At 40.5% G+C, this 24,545-nt stretch overlaps 4 protein-coding genes and 2 long non-coding RNA genes across 6 annotated transcripts; 2 read left to right on the top strand and 4 right to left on the bottom strand.

Annotated features, from left to right (window-relative positions):
• Positions 1–523: 523 nt before the first annotated feature.
• LOC130690898 (uncharacterized) lies at positions 524–2,521 on the bottom strand. Its single transcript, XR_009001116.2, has 4 exons — positions 2,388–2,521; positions 2,104–2,287; positions 1,813–2,035; positions 524–1,008 (listed from the first exon to the last, which is right to left on the bottom strand). It is a non-coding gene; the product is annotated as an uncharacterized LOC130690898 (long non-coding RNA).
• LOC130690890 (alpha-tocopherol transfer protein-like) lies at positions 659–2,654 on the top strand. The gene is made up of 7 exons (XM_057513753.2): positions 659–795; positions 1,251–1,379; positions 1,449–1,537; positions 1,617–1,767; positions 1,826–2,019; positions 2,201–2,311; positions 2,379–2,654. Exons 2-7 carry the CDS (start codon positions 1,301–1,303, stop codon positions 2,535–2,537), a joined length of 783 nt encoding a protein of 260 aa, XP_057369736.1. The 5' UTR covers positions 659–795; positions 1,251–1,300; the 3' UTR covers positions 2,538–2,654.
• Positions 2,655–2,964: 310 nt separating this feature from the next.
• LOC132087827 (uncharacterized) lies at positions 2,965–3,548 on the bottom strand. Its single transcript, XR_009420657.1, has 3 exons — positions 3,413–3,548; positions 3,168–3,288; positions 2,965–3,089 (listed from the first exon to the last, which is right to left on the bottom strand). It is a non-coding gene; the product is annotated as an uncharacterized LOC132087827 (long non-coding RNA).
• LOC130690892 (alpha-tocopherol transfer protein-like) lies at positions 3,416–4,825 on the top strand. The gene is made up of 6 exons (XM_057513754.2): positions 3,416–3,552; positions 3,627–3,715; positions 3,779–3,929; positions 3,990–4,183; positions 4,247–4,357; positions 4,441–4,825. Exons 1-6 carry the CDS (start codon positions 3,480–3,482, stop codon positions 4,600–4,602), a joined length of 780 nt encoding a protein of 259 aa, XP_057369737.1. The 5' UTR covers positions 3,416–3,479; the 3' UTR covers positions 4,603–4,825.
• Positions 4,826–5,446: 621 nt separating this feature from the next.
• On the bottom strand, positions 5,447–6,698 carry LOC130690893 (cdc42 homolog). Its single transcript, XM_057513755.2, has 6 exons — positions 6,589–6,698; positions 6,263–6,383; positions 6,127–6,199; positions 5,931–6,040; positions 5,675–5,872; positions 5,447–5,601 (listed from the first exon to the last, which is right to left on the bottom strand). Exons 2-6 carry the CDS (start codon positions 6,365–6,367, stop codon positions 5,512–5,514), a joined length of 576 nt encoding a protein of 191 aa, XP_057369738.1. The 5' UTR covers positions 6,368–6,383; positions 6,589–6,698; the 3' UTR covers positions 5,447–5,511.
• Positions 6,699–7,455: 757 nt separating this feature from the next.
• LOC130690885 (histone-lysine N-methyltransferase PRDM16-like) lies at positions 7,456–22,932 on the bottom strand. The gene is made up of 4 exons (XM_057513748.2): positions 22,414–22,932; positions 13,032–13,460; positions 11,016–12,058; positions 7,456–8,688 (listed from the first exon to the last, which is right to left on the bottom strand). Exons 2-4 carry the CDS (start codon positions 13,371–13,373, stop codon positions 7,965–7,967), a joined length of 2,109 nt encoding a protein of 702 aa, XP_057369731.1. The 5' UTR covers positions 13,374–13,460; positions 22,414–22,932; the 3' UTR covers positions 7,456–7,964.
• Between the last annotated feature and the right edge of the window lie 1,613 nt (positions 22,933–24,545).

The raw sequence follows: 24,545 nt of genomic DNA, 5'->3' as shown, positions 1-24,545 counted from the left end.
GATTTTGATTAGACTACACGACGCGAACATCGCTATTTTCACAGCGCCTGTCTGCCGGAACAGAACACTTTTTTGTCTAACTGCGACGTGACGGTCTCAGTTTGTGGAAATTTGAACCGCTCCGGTTCGTTTAAAAGATTCGCCCAATGCGAAACAAAAATAAACCTAGGAGACGTTAACATAATGCCTCTCGATATCGTTACAACGCGTCCATGCCTTTTATGGTATTGAACAACGAAACTAAAATAATAAATGATACCAGTGAACCGCTGGGTCCTATAAAAGAATTATTCATCCTCACTTCGATGCGATGATATCCTTGCATTAAAAACTTATTCACATGAAAATGACATGCAAAAAAAAACATGTTATTTTGTATATCATGTAAAATTTAAAATCCTGGCCTGTGTATTCCCCTTTTTCAAGAGAATGCTTCAATTCCCATATGTGTTCGATAAAATAGTGAACTTTTCCAAGGACTGGGAAAGAGCGACGTGCCGTGAAATGAGTCGAATACGAATCCGAACAGATTAGCAGAAAACTTTATTATGATGGCGACGAAATAAGAAGCTCAAAAGAGGCGGTTCTTGTTCTTCCGTGTGTATCCACGCGACCAAGGAAGACGCTTCAAGGCTACATAACAGAGGGGCATCTGAAAGCCTTTTCAAGGGCGTCAAACAAGTGGCAGAAGACGAAGCTATTAGTAGTTCGCACGTTCTTGTGGTTGAACACAGTTGACAACTCAAATCCGGCTGGCTAAGTCCACGTAGCAATATTTACGAGAAAATTTGTCAAGTAAGTTTTAGCACTACATGTTCCAGCACATGCCTCATTTGAAAAATAGAAACGATGTCTATCATTCATGCTTAGTTCACGTGCTTCGCATTGGACTTTGAAATCGCCCTCTTCTTGTATTGTTTGTTTTTGTTTCGCTGGGAAAATCGGGTCTTCTAACTTTGAAACTCAATCCACAGTCCGGTACATTTTACAGCATTTGCGTCAAGTAACCTAAATTTGAATTACTATTGGATGCGTAGGGAGGCAGTAGGAAAAAAAAAATTATGTTGCCAAATACAAAACAAGAACAAGAGTTAAAATCGAGGCAATGGCTTTCCTGGTATCGTTGTTCGTTCTCAATCATCCTGTCAATATCCCTCTTCTGTAGCTTCTTTTTAACCTCACGTGTTTGATTTGCGTCACAACTGCTCGTTTTTTCAATAAAATGACGTTATCTTTTTTTTGGATTAAAGAATTTCATCTCGTTTTTCTTACATCTGGACAGAACTAGACTACATTTCTGATGTCGCTGCTTATATCAAGAGAGCGAATTGTGATCGACGAAGTACACGGATTGATGCGCCTTCGTGCACTCATCGATGGTATAAAAATGCTCACTTGAAATTCAATCCGGTTTTGTCTAACTAGACCAGGATGTTATGAAATGACAGAATCGACTTTGGAACAACCGATAAGTGAAGAACTCTTGCTGTGTTTCCTACGGGCGCGAAAATTCAACGTAGAGCGAGCCTTCAAATCGGTGAATATTATTACATTTAATTGTTTTTTTAGTAAATCATTAAATGAATTCTATGTCATTAACTTTTGTTGAACGATAGCTCAAGAATTATTTGAAAATGGTGAAAAACTATCCTGAATTATTGGCTAACTTGTCAGTATCAAAATTACGTCCTCAACTGAAAGAACAGCTACAGATTGTTTATAAATCCAAGGATAAACTCGGCCGTCGCATTTTCATATTCCGAGCAGGTAAAAAATCACTCCGTTTAATTGTATAATGGTAATGGGACTTACTTTGTGAAATTAGGACGATGGAATCCGAACAAATTATCCCTCGACGACATTTTCCGCTGCAACGTCTTTTGCCTCCAGCAGCTCGCTTCGAATTTCGATGTTCAGATAAACGGAATTGTTGCCATTGTTGATCTCCAAAATTTAAGCCTCCATCAGGCAAGGCATTTTACGCCCGGCTATGCAAGGAAAATCGCTGATCTGTTGACAGTACGAACATCTTTGCCTATTTAAAGGGATTGGCCGTCAAAATTCAGTACTGGATCTTTGAATTTAATGAATTATGAAACCTACCGATCTTTTCGAAAGCCTTACAAGTCCTACTAGCTCGTAGATGCAAACCTTTCTCATGACTTCTTTCAGCTGACAGTAAATGTTCGTTATATCACAGGAAGCCTTTCCGTTGAGCTTTCAAACCATCCACATCGTAAATCAAAATTGGATCGTCGACATGCTAATGTCGATTATTTGGCCTTTCCTATCAGCAAAAATCCAAAAACGAGTAAAAACGAGATTTGAAAGTTACATCCATAAAAGAGTACTGAATTTGACTATTCGTTTCGTTAAAGGTTTTATACCATGGATCTTGCTGGGCTTCCTTACACGAATATGTCGATGCGGCAGATTTGCCGGAGGATTATGGTGGTTTTCGGGAGCAGTTGGATTGCTTTAAATTTTCCGAAACTGCAACGAATGAAGAAACTTGCAGTTTATTCAACTTGAACTGAACTTGTCATTGAATCACATACGTACCAATTTGCATGTTTTTTGTTTTCCTTTTTGGGCTAGCACGTCAACTGTAAACTTCACTGGTGCACATGAATAAAACGAGCGGGGCGTGAACTTCATTAAACTAGGGCAGCCCTATTTCTTACAGAGCTAATGTTATCTTTTTTTTTTTTTGAAAAAAAAAAAAAATAACATTTCGTCTACTTCCTTCTATTACCAGCATGTACTGTATATAAAGGTCGAATAAACGCTTGCTCAACAGTACTGGGTCTATATTAACCCTCTCGTAAGATATAGCTGTTGGTTGATTGCACTTATTGGGGTCATTTTGTTGCTAAAGTCCTCAGATCAGTATCACTCTGTCGTGCTCTTACTGAAAACGATCACTTCACTCCCAACCACATCTCAATCGACAAAAGTCGCATTGGTAGATCCAGCTCTGCAGTCACTCTGGTTATCTTGTTCTCCTAAACATTGTAAGTGGAGGCTGAATATTTTTCTTAAGTTTACATTTAAAGCCACGATGTTTTAGACAGGGTTTTCAAATAGAACTGTAAAGAAAAACGAAAGTTAGATTAGAATTTATGATAAATATATGTTTTCAACGCAACAAGAAATTTGTTTCCTACATAACGTTTGGATTTTTCCCTTAATCTTCTTCGTATTAATGTGAGCCGCCAATTATCTTATTTTCAGATTGCGCGAAGTCCTTGTTGCATTGACCTAGATTTTCCTCTATCCTGTCCAATCCTAGAAAAAATGGCACAATAACGTATTTTGTTTTTAGCTATGCGGCCGTTATAAAAGCGCCCTGTAGTTATCGCCACGACAGTGAAGCGATCGCCTCTAAGCGGCCGTTCAACATCGCAATTACTTGTTGCGGCTGCATTCTCGTGAAAATAGGCCTTCGACACGGACAGCGGCAGCGAACACAATCAAAAATGAACAACAACACGGAATTCAAAATGCACAACAGCAATGAGCTAGTAACAAAATTCCGCTCGCTCATCAAAGGTAAGAAGTAAATTCAAAAGATTTCTAGTTTACCTTTCTTCGTTTCAGCAACTTGATTCTCCGACTTTTACTAGAATCCAACATCAGCTTCCAGTTGAGCGACGAATTGCTCATATGCTTCCTACAAGCACGTAAATGCGACTTACACCGGGCAACGAAGCTGGTAAATACTACAGCTGGTGTGCAGTTGCATGAATTCTAAACCTAGTCACAAAATTCTTTTCAGCTCAACAATTACTTGAAAACAATGAAAAATTATCCGGAACTGCTTACTGATTTGCGCCTTGAGCGTGTTAAACACGTTTTAGTTGGCAATCATTTTATGTTGTCTCCGCTTCGGGACCAGCATGGACATCGCCTGTTGATAATTAACGCACGTAATTCAGAAGATATTTTTTTCAAACCAAACAATTGATTTCGACGAGCTCTTTTTCCAGTTAACTGGGATATCAGCGTTTGCAGTTTGGACGACATCTTTCGTACAGCTGTATTTTGCTTTCAAAGAATAGTGTGTGAGCCAGAAACTCAGTCTAACGGAGTAGTAATCATCATCGATTTCAACGGCTTTACATTTCACCATTTTACACACTTCACACCATCTTTCTTGAAGAAAGTAGCAGATCTCGTGCAGGTACTGCTCCATAAATAACCACAGATATGGCAGCATACCATAACAATATTTTTCCCTTTTCAGGACGTGTTTCCTATTCGTCTCAAAGGTATTCATGTTTTGAACGAACCGCGAGTCGTAAAATTCCTGGTGGCAATGATTTGGCCCTTTTTAACTAACAAGATTCGCAATCGGGTTAGTTTCTCATTCTTATAATGATAAAAATTATAATCCGAATTTTCGTATATTACCGTGTTCAATGTCTTGTTCCTTTGCAGTTGGTTTTCCATGGTTCGTGTTTCACAACATTACATCGTCACGTTAACCCTTCTTGCCTACCTAGCAATTATGATGGCTGGCTAGGAACACTGGACTCCATGAATTTTTCTCGCGTTTTGTCTGAAAAGGGCAATGCAAATATGTTTGATTGCTTCATTTAAAAATAAAATTTTTTTAAGTTTCCCTATGGACGCGCGGAATTGGAAAAATCATATTTTTACTTTCGATATTCCGCCATGGTTTCATCGCTTCTGTAAAGCCAAACGTAACATTTATCCCCTCCTAGGGTCCTCGCTTTATACATTGCAATCTCGGGTCATCTATTGATATAAATTGTATTAATATTACACATATGCTGTGCGATGTAGTAAAATATATAACAGTAAGGCTCACCTTCTCCTTCGAATGATTTGGCCACAGACTGATATGGTTTACAGGGAAACTGTAACTGGCTGGAGAAAAATAAAATTTCATCTTACTAATGTAACTTATCCACGCAGTTGAAGTCGACTGGAAAAGAAAAGAATATTACTGACTTGGGTCGCCATGCAACTACTCGGCAAAAGATCCCTGCAAAACTTGAAACATTGGTATTAATAATTGCAAAGTATAAGAGAAAACTTGATTGTATATTCTCTCCTATGCCCTACAGACAAGTTTTGCGATGAGGATTACAATGATGAGGCCAAAGTTTTTTTGTTATGCTTACTTCTTTTTATGGACAAAGAAAGAAAGGGAGAGGGTAAAGAAAGGAGAGCAATAGAACAGGTATATGTGTTATTTCCTAAATCGAGAAGGTAGAGGATGAAAGAAAAGAAGATTGGAAGAGCGCGGCAAATGGCCTGCGAAACACGCGCACGCACACACGAAATAATCGAAACGATAATGACACGTCGAAACTGGTTAATGCAAGAACTGGCAAAAAGAACGTATCATCAGTATTTTGCTTTTTCCATCTTCTCGTTGAATAATTCCATTGGTTAGTAGCATGGTGTCATTTAAGAGTTTTTAGCTCTCCTTATTTACTTAAAGGAAATTTTGTTTTGCCTGTTTTGCTGTTGGTTTCCTGCTCACAGAATATTACATCTCCTCTTTTTAACGGGCTCCGGAGGTTCCAAAGCTGCCAAGATGGCTTCGTCAAAGACGTTCTTTAGCCCTTTCTATAAAAAACACAATACCGTACCAACATGACGCAAACGCTTTAGTAAAACAATCTGAGATTTATAAATTTACCTGAGTGAGAGCCGAGCACTCCACGTACTTCACAGCTTTCAATTCGCGAGCTAGTTTCTCTCCCTGGTCAATAGTGATCACTCTCTGCTTATTTTTGGCCAACTTTTCTACTGTTGCCGCGTCGTCTCGCAAATCAATCTGGGTTCCAACCAACAGAAAAGGCGTCTTCTGACAGTGGTGTGTAATTTCAGGAACCCACTGGAAGAAGATTGCATTAGAAAGATCTATTGTAAAACATTCAAATGCCATAACAAACCTTCTCTTTGACATTTTCAAAAGATGATGGTGAGACTACAGAGAAACACACCAAGAACACATCGGTCTGTGGATAACTCAGAGGTCTTAATCTGTCATAATCCTCTTGACCTGTGACAGAAAAAAAAATATATTAATATATAGTGATCACTGTTCTCAGCAATCATATATGAGATTGAAAAATGAGAAATCCACACCTGCTGTATCAAATAACCCAAGAGTGTAAGGTTCACCTCCGATCATAACTGTGACAGCATAATTGTCGAATACCTACAGAACATTTCTTGGCTACTTCACAAATGTTAAGAACAAAAATATGTTGAGGCAGCTTACTGTTGGAACATATTCTGACGGGAACTTGTTGGTAGTATATGAAATGAGAAGACAGGTTTTACCCACTGCACCATCCCCCACAACAACACACTTGATGGTCTGCATGCTGTTTCTTCTCAACCTCTAAAGTAAAATGAAAATAGGAAAATAAAAAAAATGGTTAACACGAATTTTGTAGTCACAGGAGATAAGCGGTCGAAGCGAAACTATATTCGACAGCCATTTTGATAGATCAGACGCTGAGCGAAAACACACACATAAGAAGAGAGTAAAAGTCCGTTGAAACCGGTGAAGGGACAGAAGAAACAATCACTTTCTTCACTTACAATCAAGATATTAAGATGTAGAATCAGCACAATTTGCTGAATAGTATTTAATATCCAAAAAAAGCGGTTGTGGAAGTGACACTTGGAATATTATAAAGGCGTGAACGTCTCTTGCCCAGCGTTGCCGCTTGGCGGAAAATATTTCACAACGCCACCGCTTCAACCGCAAGCGCAAGCCACACACAAAAAAAAAACATGGGAAAAAAAAGCAAACAGTGTGATCCATCCGGGAACAAATAAATTTTATCAAATTGCATCGCTTATCACGATTATCACTGCCCACGGTTTTTTTTTGTTATATATCGTCTGATTCGTACTCGCAAAGGTTTAAAGCTCGTATTTGTTCTCGCCATTAGCGTAGTGTTTTTGCCCTTTTAATTCCCAACGTGATCAGCGTGAATTCCTGAGGATGAATCTTGGTCACGTTCAGAAGTATCAAGTGTGACTGTGCCGGAGATATCTATTATTTTTTGTTTATTTTTGTATTTATTCACGAAACCATGTTTTACAAAATAAAATGAATAGCAGTAAACCATTTCCCAGCTGCTGTATATTTCTATTAAAAATACACTCTGAATAATTCAACACTATTTTGTACCTCATTTTGCAAAATTATTTTTACCGGATGGTGCAGGGAAAGTGCTGTTTGATAGCCAACATTCGGTACAACTATTTTAGATTATTCGTATAATCAAAACACACACACACACACACACGCATACAAGCCTATTATTTTTTTTTACGTTTCATCGTAAATTTTTAGGGTGTCGTTTTTTTTTTTTTCAAAGCCGCCATTTAAATGAACGACATTTCTTCAAACCAGAGATGAGAGTAGAGGTCATCAGGTGAACACAATGAGATGGAGGATTTTCTTTTTTTTTTCTTTTGAACTAAAAAATTTCAATCAGATTTCGTTCAGTACATTGGCTGCGGCCGTTGCGTAATTTGGGCGATGATCCGTGCACGTGTCGCCGAATGAAGTGTCCAACTAGGACGAATAGTGCTCAAAATCAAATGGTGCACCTGTGCTTTGCTAACCAAATAGGAACAAATCGTGTTTCACGTATGTTTTATGGGTGATCATCATGAACGTGTCAAATAAATCTTCCTGGGCGTGTACGTCCGTGATGGGACGCGAAAACTGGACGATAAATTGTTAACTAACTCACTAGAAGAAAAGAATTGAAAAAGAAAACCACGCCAACAAAATGAAAAGAAAAAAAGAAAAAAAAAAGAAGAAGAGGGAAATGGTGTAAAAAGATAAACGAAAGAGGCGGATGATTTGCGTAATCACCCTATTCAAGACTATCTATCTGTATCTGGTGACTTCTATATAAATGAGAAAACAGTCATCGTCAACACCTTAATCGGCATATTCAACTGGACGGAGTGACAACAATAATAGCAGCGGGATTGGGCGATAAAGTTGGCGACTTGTTGTCCGTGTGAATGGTCACCTCGCACGACAAGACGCCGGCGTTGCCTTGGCTGCTGTGTGCGCTGGCGTTGCTCACGCCGCTGCTGCTGTGGCTCCCAGCTTCGCTTGCTGCGTCTGCCTCATCTTTGATCGAATTCTCTTGCAATTCTTCGTCAGCAATCGTTTTCGAATTAGCGAGATCGTCGTCTTCTTCAATTTCTTCTGGGCTCGATTCAATCGCGCTTTCTTCTTCGTCATCCTCCTCGATTTCGAGATGTCTGGCTTTCTTATTGATGGGTGCGTCATCGTGATCCGACGAACTGCTACCCGATGGCGATTGAGCTGGCGAACGGATGGGAGATTGGCCTCCTCCCATCATGCCCAAACGGCTGTTGAGGATCGGTGAAATGTTGTGATGCAATTCAGGGATGGCTGCCCGACGATGTTGCTGCTGTTGATGATGATGTTGGGCAGCGACGGCGGCCAAATCAGCATAATAGAATCCGGTTGTAGGGGGTCTCAAAAGATGAACGCCAGATGGCCTGGCCGCGGCTGCCGCCATTCCGGCCGCACGACTCCGCTTACGGTCCTCGTCCAGAATGGTCGGCCCGTCCGATTCGTGCTTCTTCAAATGGCGGTCCAAATTGGTTTGTTGTCCAAAACAGCGGTCGCACAGCGGACACCTGCCATAAGAGAACACAGACGGTGAGTCAAGGTGAACACAGATATTACCATCTTCGATCGGGGTTTGACCTTTTTCGGGATCGTGTAACACATGAAAAAACATGCGTCGAATAATAAAAATAAAGACGATGCTACGCTACGCGCTCGTGTTTGACAGTTTTCAAGTTATCGTTGACGTATGAATAGGACCTCGCACGTCAACTTCATTAGACCGCACAATAAATATGCAAAAGGAGTTTTAAAAAATAATGGAACTAAAGTCTAGTAGGGGTTGTTTTGTTTTTCTTCATTTGCATTAAAAACAAGTGGCAAACAGTCGCGACAGGCAAGGACGTGACGAGGGATGTGCATGATGACCGTGATCGCTCACGTTCGACGGCGGCCCAGGAATGACCGCCAGAGAGAGCGTAACGGTCATCGAAATAGATAGAATTGCGCGCGACGAGCACTTTCCATTCACTCGCTACGTAGCCGATCCATCGATTGGCTTTTTGCTTTCGACTTTTGAATTTTGGATTTTCTTTGTTTTATCCCTTCGGTTTCTCGAATTTCCCTGTTTTTTCCTTATTCATTTCGTTCGTTTTTTTTTTTTTTCTTTATCGGCCTATCTAAACTTGCCTTCCTTTATTTCTATATTCCATCTTTTTTCGACATTCCTAAAATTGCCACCCACCACCCAAAGAGATGAGAGCTCCGACGGAGCATGACCGCGCCGAATTTTTTGTTTCTCTCTTTTGGTTGTATTGTTACGTTTTGTTTTTATGTTTATCTGCCAGCTAGCGCTGTTTCTCGTCTATGCCGAAACGTATAGAATCCCGATCAGCAATTCAAGTAGGTCACTATATACACCATGATCCTATTCATATATAGAAGCAGCCGACAAAAAAAAAAAAAAAATAGCAAGAATAAACGATGCAACTTTTGCTTTGCTCTTCCAGGGCGGTTCCTATACACTAAGAACGTGTCGTGATCACACACCCTTCGCCAGGGTCTACCTTATATATATATATTTTTTTATTATTATTATTTATTTTTTTCTCTCTTTTTTTCTGCTAACCAAGCCAGTTCGCTCCTCTTTTGGTCACGCGTTCGAACGACATTTCTTTCATCTTCTTCTTTTACGGGTTTTCCCTTTTTGCTCGCGTTTCTCATATTTGAATTTCAGATTTTCGTCTCGATATATACATATATTTCTTTCGGCTCGATCTGTATTCGGTCATCACGCACATCAGATTGAAGGGCAATCATCTTCCAATCAAACGGATCGTAAACAACGCAGCGCAGCAAACGCCTACATTGTGTGCTTACAAATGCACGACATGGTCATTCACCGTCCTAACGAGCACATCCGTCAACGGCTAACGGTTTTTCATTTCCCTCCTTTTACTCCGACACTTCAACATTTCCATTCCCTACTAGAAAAAACAAAATTAATCGACTGGCGGAACGAAATTGCAGGATATGATCGAAACAATAAGCTGCTGTCATTATCAAATTAAAAGCTACCGATCTTCTAATTTATGATCAATGTATATAAGGCTATCGGGTCATTGTTTAACTCTGATTTGAAATAAGGAGAAAGGCGCTTCCTTTCGTTTTTTATTTTTTTGAAACGGGGTTTGACTCGGGAAGAAGCCATGGCAATAGTGAAACGGCGCTAATAAAGGGATGGCATCCTTAAAGAGCGTGACGAAAAAGCTGGCGACAGTAGCGCGCTTTGCGCCGACGGCGTCGTGAATGCTCTTATACGCTGAGAATAGAATGAGAACACAATAAAAAATAAAAAAAAAGAGGATCCGTACTATTGGTCGGTTGTTCGGTCAGCGTTAAGTTATGGGAATATTTTCGCTAGGGACTTCTTTGCTCGTTTGTCTAATCGGTAGAGAAAGTTTCCGTCCCCCCCCCCCCCCCCCCCGGTCCATTTTCAAATAGACCAAAAAATGAGAGCGCAGAAAGAGAGAATAAAAAAAAAAGGGAAAGACAAAAGAAGTCGCCATTATTATTATTTTTTTTTCCTGTTTAAAAGACAAAAAAAAAAAAAAAAAAAAAAATGAAAATCTCGAATTTCTCAAGAACATGATGACAGACTAAACGTCCATTATGTGGCGGGACTTCACAAGTATCGAATTTCACGCTTGACCCAAACTGAAAGTAAAACCAATCGAAATGCTTTAGCAACAGCGTGGGTAATCGGGTACGTTCACACCGCACCCCATTTCGAATAATCCAGTTTAAAAAAAGTGTACATTTTTTTTTTTTTTTTTTTTTCAGAAGGCCAGTTTTCGAAAAAGAAAGAGAAAACAAAAGGATAAAAAATCAGCTGTACCTGAAGGGTTTCTCCTTGTTGTGAATGTTGCGAACATGTCTCTGCAAATTGGACGAGATGGAGAAGGAGCGGTCGCAGTACTTGCACTTGTAAGGTTGCTCGCCCGTGTGCGTCCTCAAATGGCGGGTCAAGTTGGCCGAGCGAGGGAACACCTTGCCGCAGAACTTGCACGAATAGCGGTCGCGCGATTTATTGGCGCCGGCACTCGATGCGCTCGTCTTATTGGACGATGTCGACTCCTGTTTGCCCAGCCGCTGATAGCTACTGCCGCTGCCCGATGGCTGATGATGGTGATGGTGAGAGACGAGTCCAGTGGCCGGATGGATGAGCGGCGGACAGGGTCTCTGATGATGCGGCTGCGACGGTGGGTACGGTCCTCCCGGGAAAACGGTAGTCAGACGCGGCATTTTCTCCATGGAGCGGTACATGGCTTCCAACATGGCCGGATGAAGTGAAGATGGGCAGAGCAACGGAGACGACGTAGCTCGTCCGGATGATGAACTCGGTGGAAGCGGAGAAGCTGGAGCCGAAGAATAAGAAGCGCTGGACGAAGAGGCACGAACGGGAGACGTAGCTGGGCTCCTATTTTGAATAATCAGCGGAGGGCAAGGCGAATCCTGACCAGCCGGCGAGTTATCACTGGAGCGATCCTTCTTGCCATCAATTCTCAAATCGAGCGGAGCACCGGATTCTTCCGCCGGCGAATGCGGCCGGCGTGAAGAAAGATCAAAAGGATCCCTTTGATCTTGTTCGTGTTCATCTTCTTCCTCCTCCTCTTCTTCGTGATGACGACCCGGTTTGATTTGAACAGTCAACTGGCGCAGCAGACGCGGGACGGCCTGGCCTACGCTCGAATCCCCACTGTGAGGGCCAGGGTAGACGGACGCTTGTTTCGGCGACATTTCTCCACCGCCACTCGAATTTGAATGATGTCCAGCCGCCAATTGCTGCTGCTGTTGCTGCAGCCTGCTGAAGATGGAAGCGTACATGTTGGCCATCTGAAGTTGTTGGGTAGCAGTTGCCACAGCAGCGCTATCCGCCACCTGTGCATTTAAAAAAAAAAAAAAAAAAAAAAAAAAAATGAAAAATGAAAAATGAAAAATCCCGCAGCCGTAAGATCAACGATTCAAACAAAATGTTTTTGCGGTGCCCAACTGCATGTCAAATAGGTTTTTCCCTTTTATTTCTTCCCCTCATTTTCTCGGAAAGTAGGTCCCGTCTATGTAATTTACGGTCGCGTTAAACATCGAGGAAATAACGATCTTTAAAGGAAGAAAGAAAAGAGCACATATAGAAGAAACCGAAAAACCTCATAGCAAATGATAGGAGAGAATCGGGTGCTATTTTGTCGCTAAACGAAGTCTTTAGGTGAAGATGGAACGCCATAAAAATCAGGCAAAAAGGTCAATATGCCTTTGCCGCCATTCAACCCGACCTCATCAGTCATCATTGACCTCTTGAGCGCATCCGAGAGCTGACAACTTCCTGTACATTTACGTAAAGCCTTGCCAAACCACCCGCTGTCCAAGTTTCTATCTACGCCTTTTGTACGTATCCCGCACAATAAACTACGTTCATCTACCTCTTTTTTTTTTTTTTTTTTTTTTTTTTTTGGTTCTACAAAAAAAAAAAAAAAAAAAAAAAAATAAAAAATTTTAACCCCGTTTTTCAGATTTTTTTTTTTTTTTTTTTTTTTTGCTCCTTTATCCTTGTTGTGTATTTTTTTGTTGTTTTTTTTGTTTGTTTGCTTTATTGGTTTGCGTTTTATTGAGTGGTCGGTCCAATTATTTAGTAACACATAGCCTTAAGAACTTGTGTCGTCAATGACAATTGAAATCTTTCCCAATTCCAGTGGCTACTGACAATGGAAAAGGTCTCAATTGTTTCGTGGAATTAGTTTCCGAGGAGAACCTTGATGTTTAATAACGAGTTCTTGTTTTTCTTGTTGTTTCTTTTTTTTTTTTTTTGTTTCATTAAAGGGAAGGGAGGTAGATTTCCATGAAATTGGCACTGTACCTGCGGAATGAAAGGCCACGGAATGGTGCTGGCGGCCATCGCGGTCATCCAGGACGGCGGAGGTGGCTGCGGCGCTGGGTGCGGCAATCGGTGGTGATGGCGGTGATCCATGGCTGGCAGTGGTGACGGCGATCGACCGTCCGAAGAGGGATGATGATGATGATGATGGAGACTATCGGCCTTCATCAAGACGTCCCAACAATGCTGATAGTAAGCGGCGGCGGCGGCGGAGACAGATGCGGCTATGCCGGCTGGATCTTGCGATTGACTGGAACGAACGGATTCGGCACGACTACGGTGATGATCAGCGGTTAGTGAAGGTATCAGCGGTTGCGGGTTCATTCAGAAATGGACGTGTGAAACGCAATGTGCGATTGAATCGAAAGTAATTCAATCCGATTGGCTTAAGCAGATCATCCTCAAGGCAATCTATTGAGACCAGAAGAGAATGAACATAAACGATTACAATTCTAGAACAGCTTTAAAAAAAAGCCAACGATAATTACAAGGACGATGCCTTCAAAGCAATTTCGATTCATTCATTTTCTTTTCAGATGGCTTTATCAATGCGATTTCGATTCTATTCGGACGAATCGCTTTATCGAGGTCGATTTGCTTTTAAACGGCATCGATTCGGTTGTGTTGCGGACGATTAGAGAGTACACCGCAATCCAGCAGAGGCAGACGGAGCACGTCTTAGGATAAACGTAAGGCATCAGAGCAAACAAGCGAGCCATGGGGCTTAGATAATGGATAATGGCGTTTTAAAGTGCACTGGCGAGGTAATGTGGTAGTAAAAAACAAAAAAACAAAACAAAAAGGAAAAGTATAAAAATAAGGGAAACAACAAGAAGAAAGGCGAGCATTAGTTAGCAATAGGGTGGGGTTTGCTGGGGTGGTTTTTTTTTTTTTTAAACTTCAAATTGGCACAGCCCATTATTTTGAGTTCGGTTCCGGACGATTGTGCTAGCGTTTCAACCCACTTTCCCTGTTTTTTTTTTTTTTTTTTGTTTGTTTTTTTTTGCTTTACTTCTATTCCCTCAAATGCTGCTTCTTATAGAAAAGAGAAGAGAAGCAACGGCGGATGACATAACAGCTTCGCTTTCAGTACCTACTCGACACTGGGCTACCCAAACTCTCGTTTTTTTTTTTTTTTTCTTTCTTTTTGGCGGACAAAGTCTTGCGCTAGTTCGTGTATACACATTCTATCTGTCTATATGTATATATATAGCTGTCCTCTTTTTTTTTTTTTTTTTTTTCTTTCTTTACCTTGTATTCGGCGATGAAGGGGAAACAAAAAAAAAAAAACACAAAATGGGAAGTGAAAACAGCGAAGAAATGACACCGTTCGAAGCCCGTGACGGAAATCGAGAGACCGTATCGCCTCCCACTCGGTGTGGGTGCTTGGCTATTATAAAAGATCCCCCCCCCCCCCATTTTGTTTTTTTGTTTGTTTTTTTTTTCACGTTTTTTGTTGTTTGAATTTCGTTATTCTTTGATAAGAAAGTGTCACAAAAAAAAAAAAAAAAAAATTTCACTCCAATTTCTCGTTAGTCTGATGACGGCGGTTTTTTTTTTTCTTTTCAAATAATAATAAAAACTGATATACATTTACGGTATATTTTCATCGGGGTAATCGTATCAACCTCTTCTAGCCGTAAATGGAAACTACAAAGTTTCTATTGAGCGACGTCGGAGGTAATCACGCGACGGTTTCAACCAGCACATTAATAGCACAAGCCTTTCCGAGTTTTGCGAGCTCAAAGTTGGACCTCAAAATGAGAGTGGATATACACAATAGAAGGTCCCTCTACAGAGCCTTGCGGGCGTTGTGTGGCAGCCGTGAAAATTGGTTAAAGGGATTTCTCGGATCGTCATCATCGTTTTTGGGCCGAAGGCAAAAAAGGAAGAAGAAGACGAAAGGAAAAAAAAAAACAACAACACGAAATTGCCCATTTTGTGGGGCAAATTGCTACACGTCGTCGTTTCATTCTTAATACCCAAATCTCTTTTCCTTTTTTTTTTTTTTTTTTTTTTTTTTTTTACGATCGCGTCTCTTCTTCTTATGACGACTTGTATGACCCCATCGACTCTTGTCTTAAAGCCTCAGCCAGACACTTAAAAAGCATTTCTTTCCTTTTCTATTCTTTTTTGTTGTTGTTGTTGTTGTTAAGATGGGTTTTCTTGTATTCTTTGTATTAATCTGTTAGATTTCTAGCCACAGTGTTTCCGGGGCCCCTCATTGCTGTAGGTAGAGAGCGTTTTTTTGTTGTTTTTTTTTTTTTTTCCTTTGGGGAAACATGAGGAAAAGCCGTTTGGACTAGCGCGCGCTCGCAACGGTACCTCATCACGTATGCGTAACAGTTCCGCCCCCGCCCCACCGATTCCCTTCAAAACTCAAACAAAAAAAAAATAACTAGTGATTGAAAATAAATCTTTTGCTTTTGTTTTTTTTTTTTTTTTTTTTTTTTCCGGGAACAAAAAAATACAATGGGGCGAGCCATTTCCTTCTCAACATAGAGAATGTTTTTTTGTTTTTTGTTTTTTGTTCAGATAGATAAGAATGCCATGGTCAGTTAATGTGAGCTGTGCCATGTGGTAATGTGTGCCGCCAGTCAAATTTTTAATAGTATCCAATTAAAAGAACCAACAGAAGGTCGATAACGACATTAATGAGACTGTTGAAAAATGATCGATTTGTCCTACACACAACTAGTATCTCATGTTTAAACAACAACAAAAAATTGAATAATAAGTAGTTATTTAAAAAAAAAAAAAAAAAAAAAAAAGAACAGGATAGATCACAAAGATTGACTTTCAAAACTAGACGAACAATTTGTTATTCTCGACATGTTGGAGATCGTTTTGTGTGGGTTCAACCGAGCTGACGTTGCTCCACATTCTCTTTTTCGTTTTTGTTTTAGAGTTCCCCTTTTCTTTGAAAATGAATAGAAGTTTCACCCATTGTCCACATTTTTATACAAGCGACGAATGTTCTTCGAAGACAACAAAAAAAAAAAAGAAAAAAAAGTGGACCTGAAACGCTGCGTTTATAACCAAATAGGGCAACGCAAAAGGCAAAACCACCGAGTATGGAACAGTAATACGTATAAGTACCACGGCTAGTACTACCGAAAAACGTGTGGCCCATTGCATCACAAAAAGAACGGGGTTTCCCTTCTTCCCAAAAAGCCTCATCTTTTAGACGTTGTGGAAATTTTCTTTTTTTTTTTTTTTTTAAGAACTTAGGGCAGGGCGCACAACAACAACCAAAAAACGTGTACGGACGAACACAGTGCCATCAACCAAAAAAAGAAGAAGAGGTCCAGTTTCGAAGTCCAGGTGGCGTGCGAGCACGACAAATACGACCCAAAAAAAAACGAAAACCGACCCACCCGGTAATTAGAATAAAAGTAATGGCAGAGTCTTTGTAATGACGGCGAAGAAACAAAATGATGGCCGACACTCTGGAAAGAAGAAGAAAGCGAAATTCTTTTTCTTATTCTTTTTTTTTTTTTTTTTAAAGGGGGCGACGTTGTTTTATAATATTTCTACTCTAAATAATAAACGTGGACTAATTGAGTTGATGGTCGGGGCGATGATGATGCGCCTCCATCCGAAATCATCACGACGGCCAAAAAGGGACAGCGCATACTGGAACGAAACCGCAAGAGACGTGAAAAATGAACGCGGCAAAAAATACAATTGAAGTCTGAAGATGAACAAAAGAAAAAAAAAAAAAAACAAGAAAATTTTTTCGAGCGGATAATTGAGGTTTACATCTCGATAACCTTTTTAAGAGAATACTAAAAAAAAAAAATGAAAAAAAAAAAAAAAAAAAAAGAAGCGTGAACGAATTCTTTTTTCTATCTCTCTCTCTCTCTCTCTGGCACAAACCGATTTGGACAGCACGAATCGTTTTCATAATAGAAAGGGCCAACATTTCAGATTCCGGTTCAACTAGATCATCGGCCTTACTGGATGGAGAGTGAAAGATGGCGAACAAGAATAACCAAAAAAAGAAAAAAAAGGGGCACGAAAAATGTGGGAAGAAGGTGAAAACTGGTAAAGAAAAAGCGCGTCCAGGGCACGCGAAAGGGATCCAACGGTTTGTCGTCTCCGTCCAACTCACGACTGAATTCATTTTCGAAAAAAAAAGAAGTTGGGCAAGCGCAAAACTCTCTTATTTCTCGTTTGAAACAAGTCAGGTAAGTAAATAAGCAAAATAAGACAGGGGTGTAGCGACTTTCTCCCCTTTGGCGTCAAATTCAATCCGATTAGATCATTGGCTCTCTCTGTGTCTTTTTTTACTAGACATGTACGTGAATGGATCAATGTGTGAATAAAAAATAAGAACACGCCATCACTCACTGAGCCAAAACAAAAGAACTGGCTCTTCTCTCTTTCTCTCTGAAAGTCATCAATTGTGTTCGTCTGTTGGCCTTTTTTTTTTTTTTTTATATTTGAGAGGGGCTCCTTTATTTTTTTTTTTTTCTTGTGATCCAGATGTGCTGGCGCATCCACACAGCATCGTCCGCGTAATGATGGCCCTTCGCTTTATAAGATGCCCATAAGCTCGCCCTTTTTTTTTTTTTATTTTAATTGCCGTTTCGCTGCTTTCCGCCGAAAGGCCCCTATGCAAATGGTCCTCACGATGGCCATTGATGCTTTAGCTATCATCATGTGGCAATATAAAATAAAAAGATATTGAGACTATACGTTTTGTTGTTTACGTGTTAACCTATAGACATAAAGAGCATTGGGCCCATACATAGACCTTAGTCTTCCTTGTTCGCTCCGTCCGGCCTTCTCTCCAGCCGAAAGAAAAATGACGTGGTACGTACACATAAATAAACGTGGATGTATACGGTCAATCGTATAAATAACAGCATACGTGTATAATAAGAGCGAATGGTCTTCCAAGGTTTTTTTTTTTTTTTTTTTTTTTTCTGTCTAACGTTCAGAAACGGGATATAACCACACCTTCCCTCAAGGCTGGGATGGGCTCTCTTTTCTCTTTGTTCCTTTTTTTTTTTCCCATTTTCGATTTTTTTTTTTTTTTTTTTTTTTTTTGCTGTGTGTCCTTCTTTCGCTCTTCTTCTCTACTTTTTCGTTTTCTATTTTTTTTTTTTTTTGTTTAAGTTTCGTACGGGTTGCCCAGGTACTGGCCAATCGGGCATTTTCCTCCTTCCCGATAGCAGCTCTTTTCTCTGACTCTTTTTTTTTTTTTTTTTTTTTTTTTTTTTTTTTTCTTCCTTCTTTTGACCTCCCTCCCCACTCTCTTTTCTCGCTTCTCCCACCCAAAAATAACAACATGCAACCATTTTTTTTTTCTTCGGTGCGTCATTTTTGATTGCACGGCGTTATAGCGTTCGACCCTGGACAAAAATTAGATCATTTCAAATGTCAATTTCAACCCAAAATGAAAAAGCCAACGACGACAGGGCAAATGAGACAGACGCGCAGACACACACACACACACACACACACACATACACATAAAATGGAAAAAGAAAGGAGTCCATCCAAAAAGACAACAAAGGGAGAAGGTGCTCGAACGAGAAGGGGACCGGTTCGATGACGCGATCGTCAGCGAAAGTCAAACCCCGTTGAGATTGATTGGCCAGTTGATGACGGGCCCGATCCGTCTGCTCTTATGACCAATGGCAAACACATTTTGTCAAACCATCAACCAAGGACGTTGCGAAATAAAAAAAAAAATTCCTTCATTATCCAACGCGTCGTTGCGTAAAATCGAGTACGTTAATATAACACAAACACACGTCGTAATCGTGTGTTTGTAAAAAAAAACAAAATGATACACAAACAAACAAACACCTAAAGAAATGGAGAGAGAGAGAGAGAGAAGGGGACATGTAAAAAAAAAAAAAAAAGGAACATATTTCAATGACGTCGTTATCGTGAACTGTGGCGCGCGCGTCTATAGAAGAAAGCCGTGGCGGCCGCGCTCTCGGAGATCGCGGCGCAAGATGCACGCATTCCCCCATCAAAGATCTCCAAAATAAGAAGGAGAAGAAGAATAAGGCGAAGAAGATGACCATGGTAAGAGTGTGCAAAGTGACTACGCCCTTCTTCTTCTTCTTCTTCTTCTCCTTTTTTTTTTTTTTTATTTTAAAAGCTGGCCTGCCCGCTTACCTCCTCGCCTTATTTCTTCTACCCAATACAAGAATTTTTTTTTTATCCTGTTACACTTTCAATGCTTGTGATGACGAGATGGTGGGGTACGCAAAAAAAAAAAGAAAAATACCAAGGACTTCTAGAAAAATGAGGTGTATATACAGGTATGCGTCCATGATCGAATGAAAAATAAAAAAAGAGAACCCTCCTCCTCCTTTTTTTTTTTTCACGTCTTCACGCAGAAAAAGAAAAAAATGGACCACCATCATGCGACCAGCATGAAGATGATTCCGTGGGGGGAAGAACGATCCAATCTTATAGACACCGTCGATAAACATCTGGCTATTGAACAGTCAGCACTGCCAAAAAAACGAAAGAAGTTTTCCATCACACAGAAGGCCATTCCGGTCATGGCTGGACTTTTCTTTCTTGTCGTCGTCTTGAACTACGCTGTTGTCTTCTCTTATCGGTGGAGTGTTGCGCGCGTCTCAAATGCATCGCATGTTTTTCTATTTTTATTTTTATTTTTATTTTTTTTAAAACATCGCCTTATTTTCGTTTTTGCCTCCTCTTCTTCTGTATAGACCACATACCCGTCTGTCTATTTTATATCTAACCTGGTCTTCTTTCTTTCTTTTTTTTTTTTCCCGCCTCTCCATGCCCAGAGCTCATCACGAAATCGCCACTGACCCCACCCAAATTCTATTCACGGGGGCCTTGGGAGAGGAGAGCGCCCACGGACTTATACGCGATCTTTTTTTTTTTTTTTTTTATTTTATTATATATAGAGCAGTCCCTTTCACCTGGATCTTCCCTGAACGGGCGCACCACTCCTCTCTCTTTCCCGACCAGCTACTCCTCCCATTTTCTTCTTTTTTTCGTCTCTTTGTATGTTGTTTTTTTTTTCCCTTGTTTTTCTTGTATCTCCGTCTTTTCGCTCTCTGTTTTTTTTTTCTTTTTCGATATCGATGTCATCGCCAAAGAAAAAAAAAAAAAAAAAAAGACGACAAAAAAAAAAAATTGTAAAGCGGTCGAGGGATAATCAGCGTCACGAACTGGCCCCACCGCGCTGTCTATACGTGTGTGAGTGCTGGCCCTGCCCGACCAACCGACCAGCCCAGCTTTCTCTTTCACTGGACTCGTTCGCTCGCGTTTTTTCTTTCTTTTTTTTCTGATTCGCGCCATCGTCGGAATGAGCACTCTCTTCTTCTCTCATTCCCCTACAACTATAACGGTCCGCTCTCTTTTTCTTTCTTTCTTTTTTTTTTTCTTCGTGTGTGATAAAGCTTTCGTCATCCCGACTGGATGAGCTAACTACCTTTTTCGGACAATGTGTGTAGGCCTCCACCAATTGTTTTGTTTTATTTTTCTTTTTTTTTTTCCCTCCAAAAGAAATTTTTCAAAGCAGCAATTCATTTTCTCTCACAGCCAATGGAGTCATTAAAGCGAACGTTCTATCGCAAATGACCGTTTTAAGGCGACGAAAGAGAGGAGCAATTATGGCCAACATAATCGATAGGTGGGATATAGGTATAGGAAAAAAAAAAAAAAAAAAAAGATAGCTACCAAAATGTCCGCAAAGACCTTCTTTGCCAGCTTTCGCATCGTCTTATTAGTAATCGATAAATAGAGGAGGAGAGTTGCGTCCAGAAAAAAAAAGAGACTTTCGAAATTCGTTCGATTCCGGCCGACCAGTTTCTTAATGAGCTTGCGTAAAGAAAGAGTCGCCAACGTAAGTCCAAGTGCAAAAAAAAAAAAAAACCAGTAAAAGGAAAGGGAATAAAAAGAAGAAGAATAACAACAAATAAATAAATTTACGATGAAAAAAAAAAAATGTAAAATAAAATAGACATTGAGAAAGACAGGACGGGGAATGTACGTATATGTACGCAATAACATGAAAGACGAAGCGCTTCGTATATGGGATGCGGGAATGCCCATGTGTAACAAGTTCCGGGCCGTGATAAAGAAGAATATATTCTATTCGTGCTTCTCTTTCTTTTTTTTTTTTTTTTTTTTTTTGCCTTCCATTCGAGGGGGTTGTACGTCGACTTAACTCCTTTCACACGTGCGTAAAAACTAGCTGCGCGCATCGTTAACTCTGAAATGATCACAATAAAAAGAGGCGTGGATGGCGATGGGTAGGAACCCCTTTCGCTCATCCGAAAGGTATGAAGAAAGTAGGCCAGGAATAGCTGTTTTTTTTGTGTGTGTGTGTGTCTGTCTGTGTTCAATTGTTTGTCTTTCTCTTGTCTTCCCCTCGCTCAGAAAAAAAAAAAAAAAAATAAATAAATAGCAACCGATCCAGTTAGTCCAGTTATTCAAAATTGGAATCGTGTTCTTATCGGGACAATACGCAAATTTTGAAGACAGCGATGGACCAATAGGGGACTTGGTACAAGTCCGATGAACTGAAAATGAGAGAGGGGCACAAAATGAATAAGAAAAAAGAAAAAGGAAAGGACTCGAAAAGTCCCTACAGTTACATGAGGAATCAAACGGAGCATTCCAGGGTGGCGCAAACTGGACACACAGATGGTTTTCGAATGGGTTCCAACTAGTCGTACGATATGGAACAAGGTCGTTAATTGTCACTGGTGATGGCAAAAAAAGTGCTGCTTTTTTTTATTTGTAAGACGTCGTGACGGAGACAGGTGCAAACCACGCAATGTACAAAAAACATTCCACGCGTGACAGTCAATGCGGCCCGCGCGCTTTGTTTTTGTTTTGTTTGAAACGTAAATGATTGACGCAATGACGGTGGTTGGTGCAAATAAAACAATGCCTCCTTGTCGTAATGTAGTTAGAAACGACGGAAACGCAAGACATCTCTATTCACAATTCCCGTCTCTTATTTATCATATGCTCGACTGGCCGCCGATGATGGATTACAATCGACATGATAGTGGGCAACGGTCGGCAGCTGGACTTTCTAGTGCGCTAATGTTTGTTTTCGTCAGATGGATGTCGAAAAGGCAGAGCTCGATAAAAAAATGCAACAAGAGAGTTCTCAGTATTTTTCGCTTGTTAGGTATGTTGACATTGTATCCTACTGCCACGATTATAATGAACGGTATGCAATCTATCCAACTAAAGGTCGTCACGATGTTCACGACATCTTATTATATACTCCTCGTTTAGTTTCTTTGATAGTCTGCTACAACAACGATCGTTTAATCAATTTGTTGAGTTCTTTTTTTCCCCCCCCCCCCTTATCATTTAAGATTTTTTTTTTAAACTTTACCTTGCCCTTGTCGAAGGTGTATAGGAAGTGAATCGTTAACTGGATGGAACAGCCGCTCGGACGATCTTCGATAAAAGCGAGTTTGTTCGGGTCACGGAGCTCGATGGGAGATAATTGAAGAGGCCCTGGCACTGCACGAGAGGGTCAGTGATTTAAACGAACCGATCGTTGAATATCCAAATCAATCACGCACCCAATTTCGAGAAAGGAGAAACAATCGTGTCAGCTGTGCACCGTTCACGTTTTAAATGATACGAAGACAGCGCACTTGTGTTCAAATGTTGTTTGTATAACGCGCGGACTGACGGACCAGTACGTCCACCGATCAATGAGGAATCACTGAAAGTGAAAACCAATTGGCTTTGGCGCACTGACCAGTACCCCAGCCAACAGCAATCAAACAACTGAGAGGAGGAGGAGGAGGATCGAAGTGTAACGGGATCAACAAACAAAAAAAAAAACTCGAATTTAAAAAATGGAGCTGTGTGTAAGCGATGGACACGTGCGTTCAGTTCGGGACCGGGCGCCCGAATGAAGATCAGCGGCGAGTGGTCGCCATAGTCATTACACAGAGCCACGCCGAGCCGGTGGCACGGCGGCTGCAAAAAAAAAAAAAAAAAAAAGGAGGGAAAGGGAGGCAGAAGGAGGAAAAGAAAGGAAGGCGGCGGGAGTTGATTCGCACCCCCCCCCCCCCCCTATCGCTCCCTCGCTCTTCATAGAGACGAAAAAAAAAAGAAAGAAGAGAGAAAGAGATTGGGAGGTTTAAAAAGGAGGGAGAGAGAGAGAGAGGAAATGTCTTGATGTGTATACCTGTGCACAGCCACTACCAGAAGATTTTCTCAAAATCTCCCGCACACACACACAGACACACACAGACACACTGGCGTAGGTACACACCTTTTCGAAAGGGGGACTTGTAACGGCTATCATACCTACGAGTCTTACATACAATTCGAACGGGTTAGCCGACGCCCTATTTTGTTCCTCCTCCAAAGTCCTCCTCCACCCCACCAGCCATTACCACCTTTTTCGTACTATGTTTTTTTTTTTTTTTACCTGTTACGTTTGTTTTTTTTTTGGTACATAACATAACGAGCAGCAGAAAAACTTTTACTCTCAATTCTGGATTTTGCGAACCTCCTCCCCCCTCCCCGCCTTTCTACTGATCCTCCCGTGTTACCACCCCATTTGCAAGCTTTTCTCAAATGTCCTCCCATTTTTTTTCAAATTTGGTCCAGTTGAAAAGAAAAAGAAGAAGAACCAGAATTTCGACAGCAAAAACAAAAGCGCAGCGTCTTTTTTTTTTTTTTTTTTTTTGAAGGGAAAAAAAAAACAAATGTGTGTGCGAAGAAGTAGAGCATTGCCTTTAGGCTATTTATTCTTTGAACATTTTTACCATGCAGGTCTATTCTATATATGAACTAACAGTGGTCTGCAGTTTTCTCTGTTGGCTTCTTAGATGGATGATTCCGTTCGATTATAATTTTCGAAACGAGTCAGACAGAAAAGAAAGAAAAAAGAAAAAAAAAGTTCAAAAAAAAAGTGGTTTGAAGCGCGTCTAGTATAAAATGGGGCTCGTCTCGTGTAGTACATCGATGATGTAATCACGTACATATTATTAATTTTTATATAGAAAACGTGTTACAAGTCTGGACGGGTAAAAGTTCTTTTTTTTTTTTTTCTTTCTTTCTTTCTTGACGGCGCGATCATATTCGAAAATTCCGAATCGGGCCAATCTCGTATCTGATTACAGTTATGTTTACATCTCATATGTTTAGAAGCCGTTGAAATGAATGAAACTAGGCTCTTCCAGGTTTTTATGATGAGGCACTCCATGACTCGGGCATGTCTTACAATAACATCTCAAAAAAAAAAAAAAAAAAAAAAAAAAATAGAATAAAACTGACTGGGGATAAAGTTTAATCCGTTGGGGCTTGGCATGGGGAGGTGCAAAAAAAATAAAAAAAAAATAAATAAAAGGGACTCAACCACACAAGAGATAGACGGGCTATATAATTCCCAGCGTTCATGGGGATGCAAGTTCATCTCGCGACAGAATCAATTTAGTTGGGATGATTAAAAGAAGAAGGCAAACAGACGCGCACACAAGGCAAAAAGGGGGCGATGCTCGC

The sequence above is a fragment of the Daphnia carinata genome, chromosome 1 (assembly GCF_022539665.2).
Source record: "Daphnia carinata strain CSIRO-1 chromosome 1, CSIRO_AGI_Dcar_HiC_V3, whole genome shotgun sequence".
Classification (NCBI taxonomy): domain Eukaryota; kingdom Metazoa; phylum Arthropoda; class Branchiopoda; order Diplostraca; family Daphniidae; genus Daphnia; species Daphnia carinata.
The sequence above is the reverse complement of the archived record's forward strand: the minus strand, read 5'-3'. Positions and strand labels throughout refer to the sequence as shown.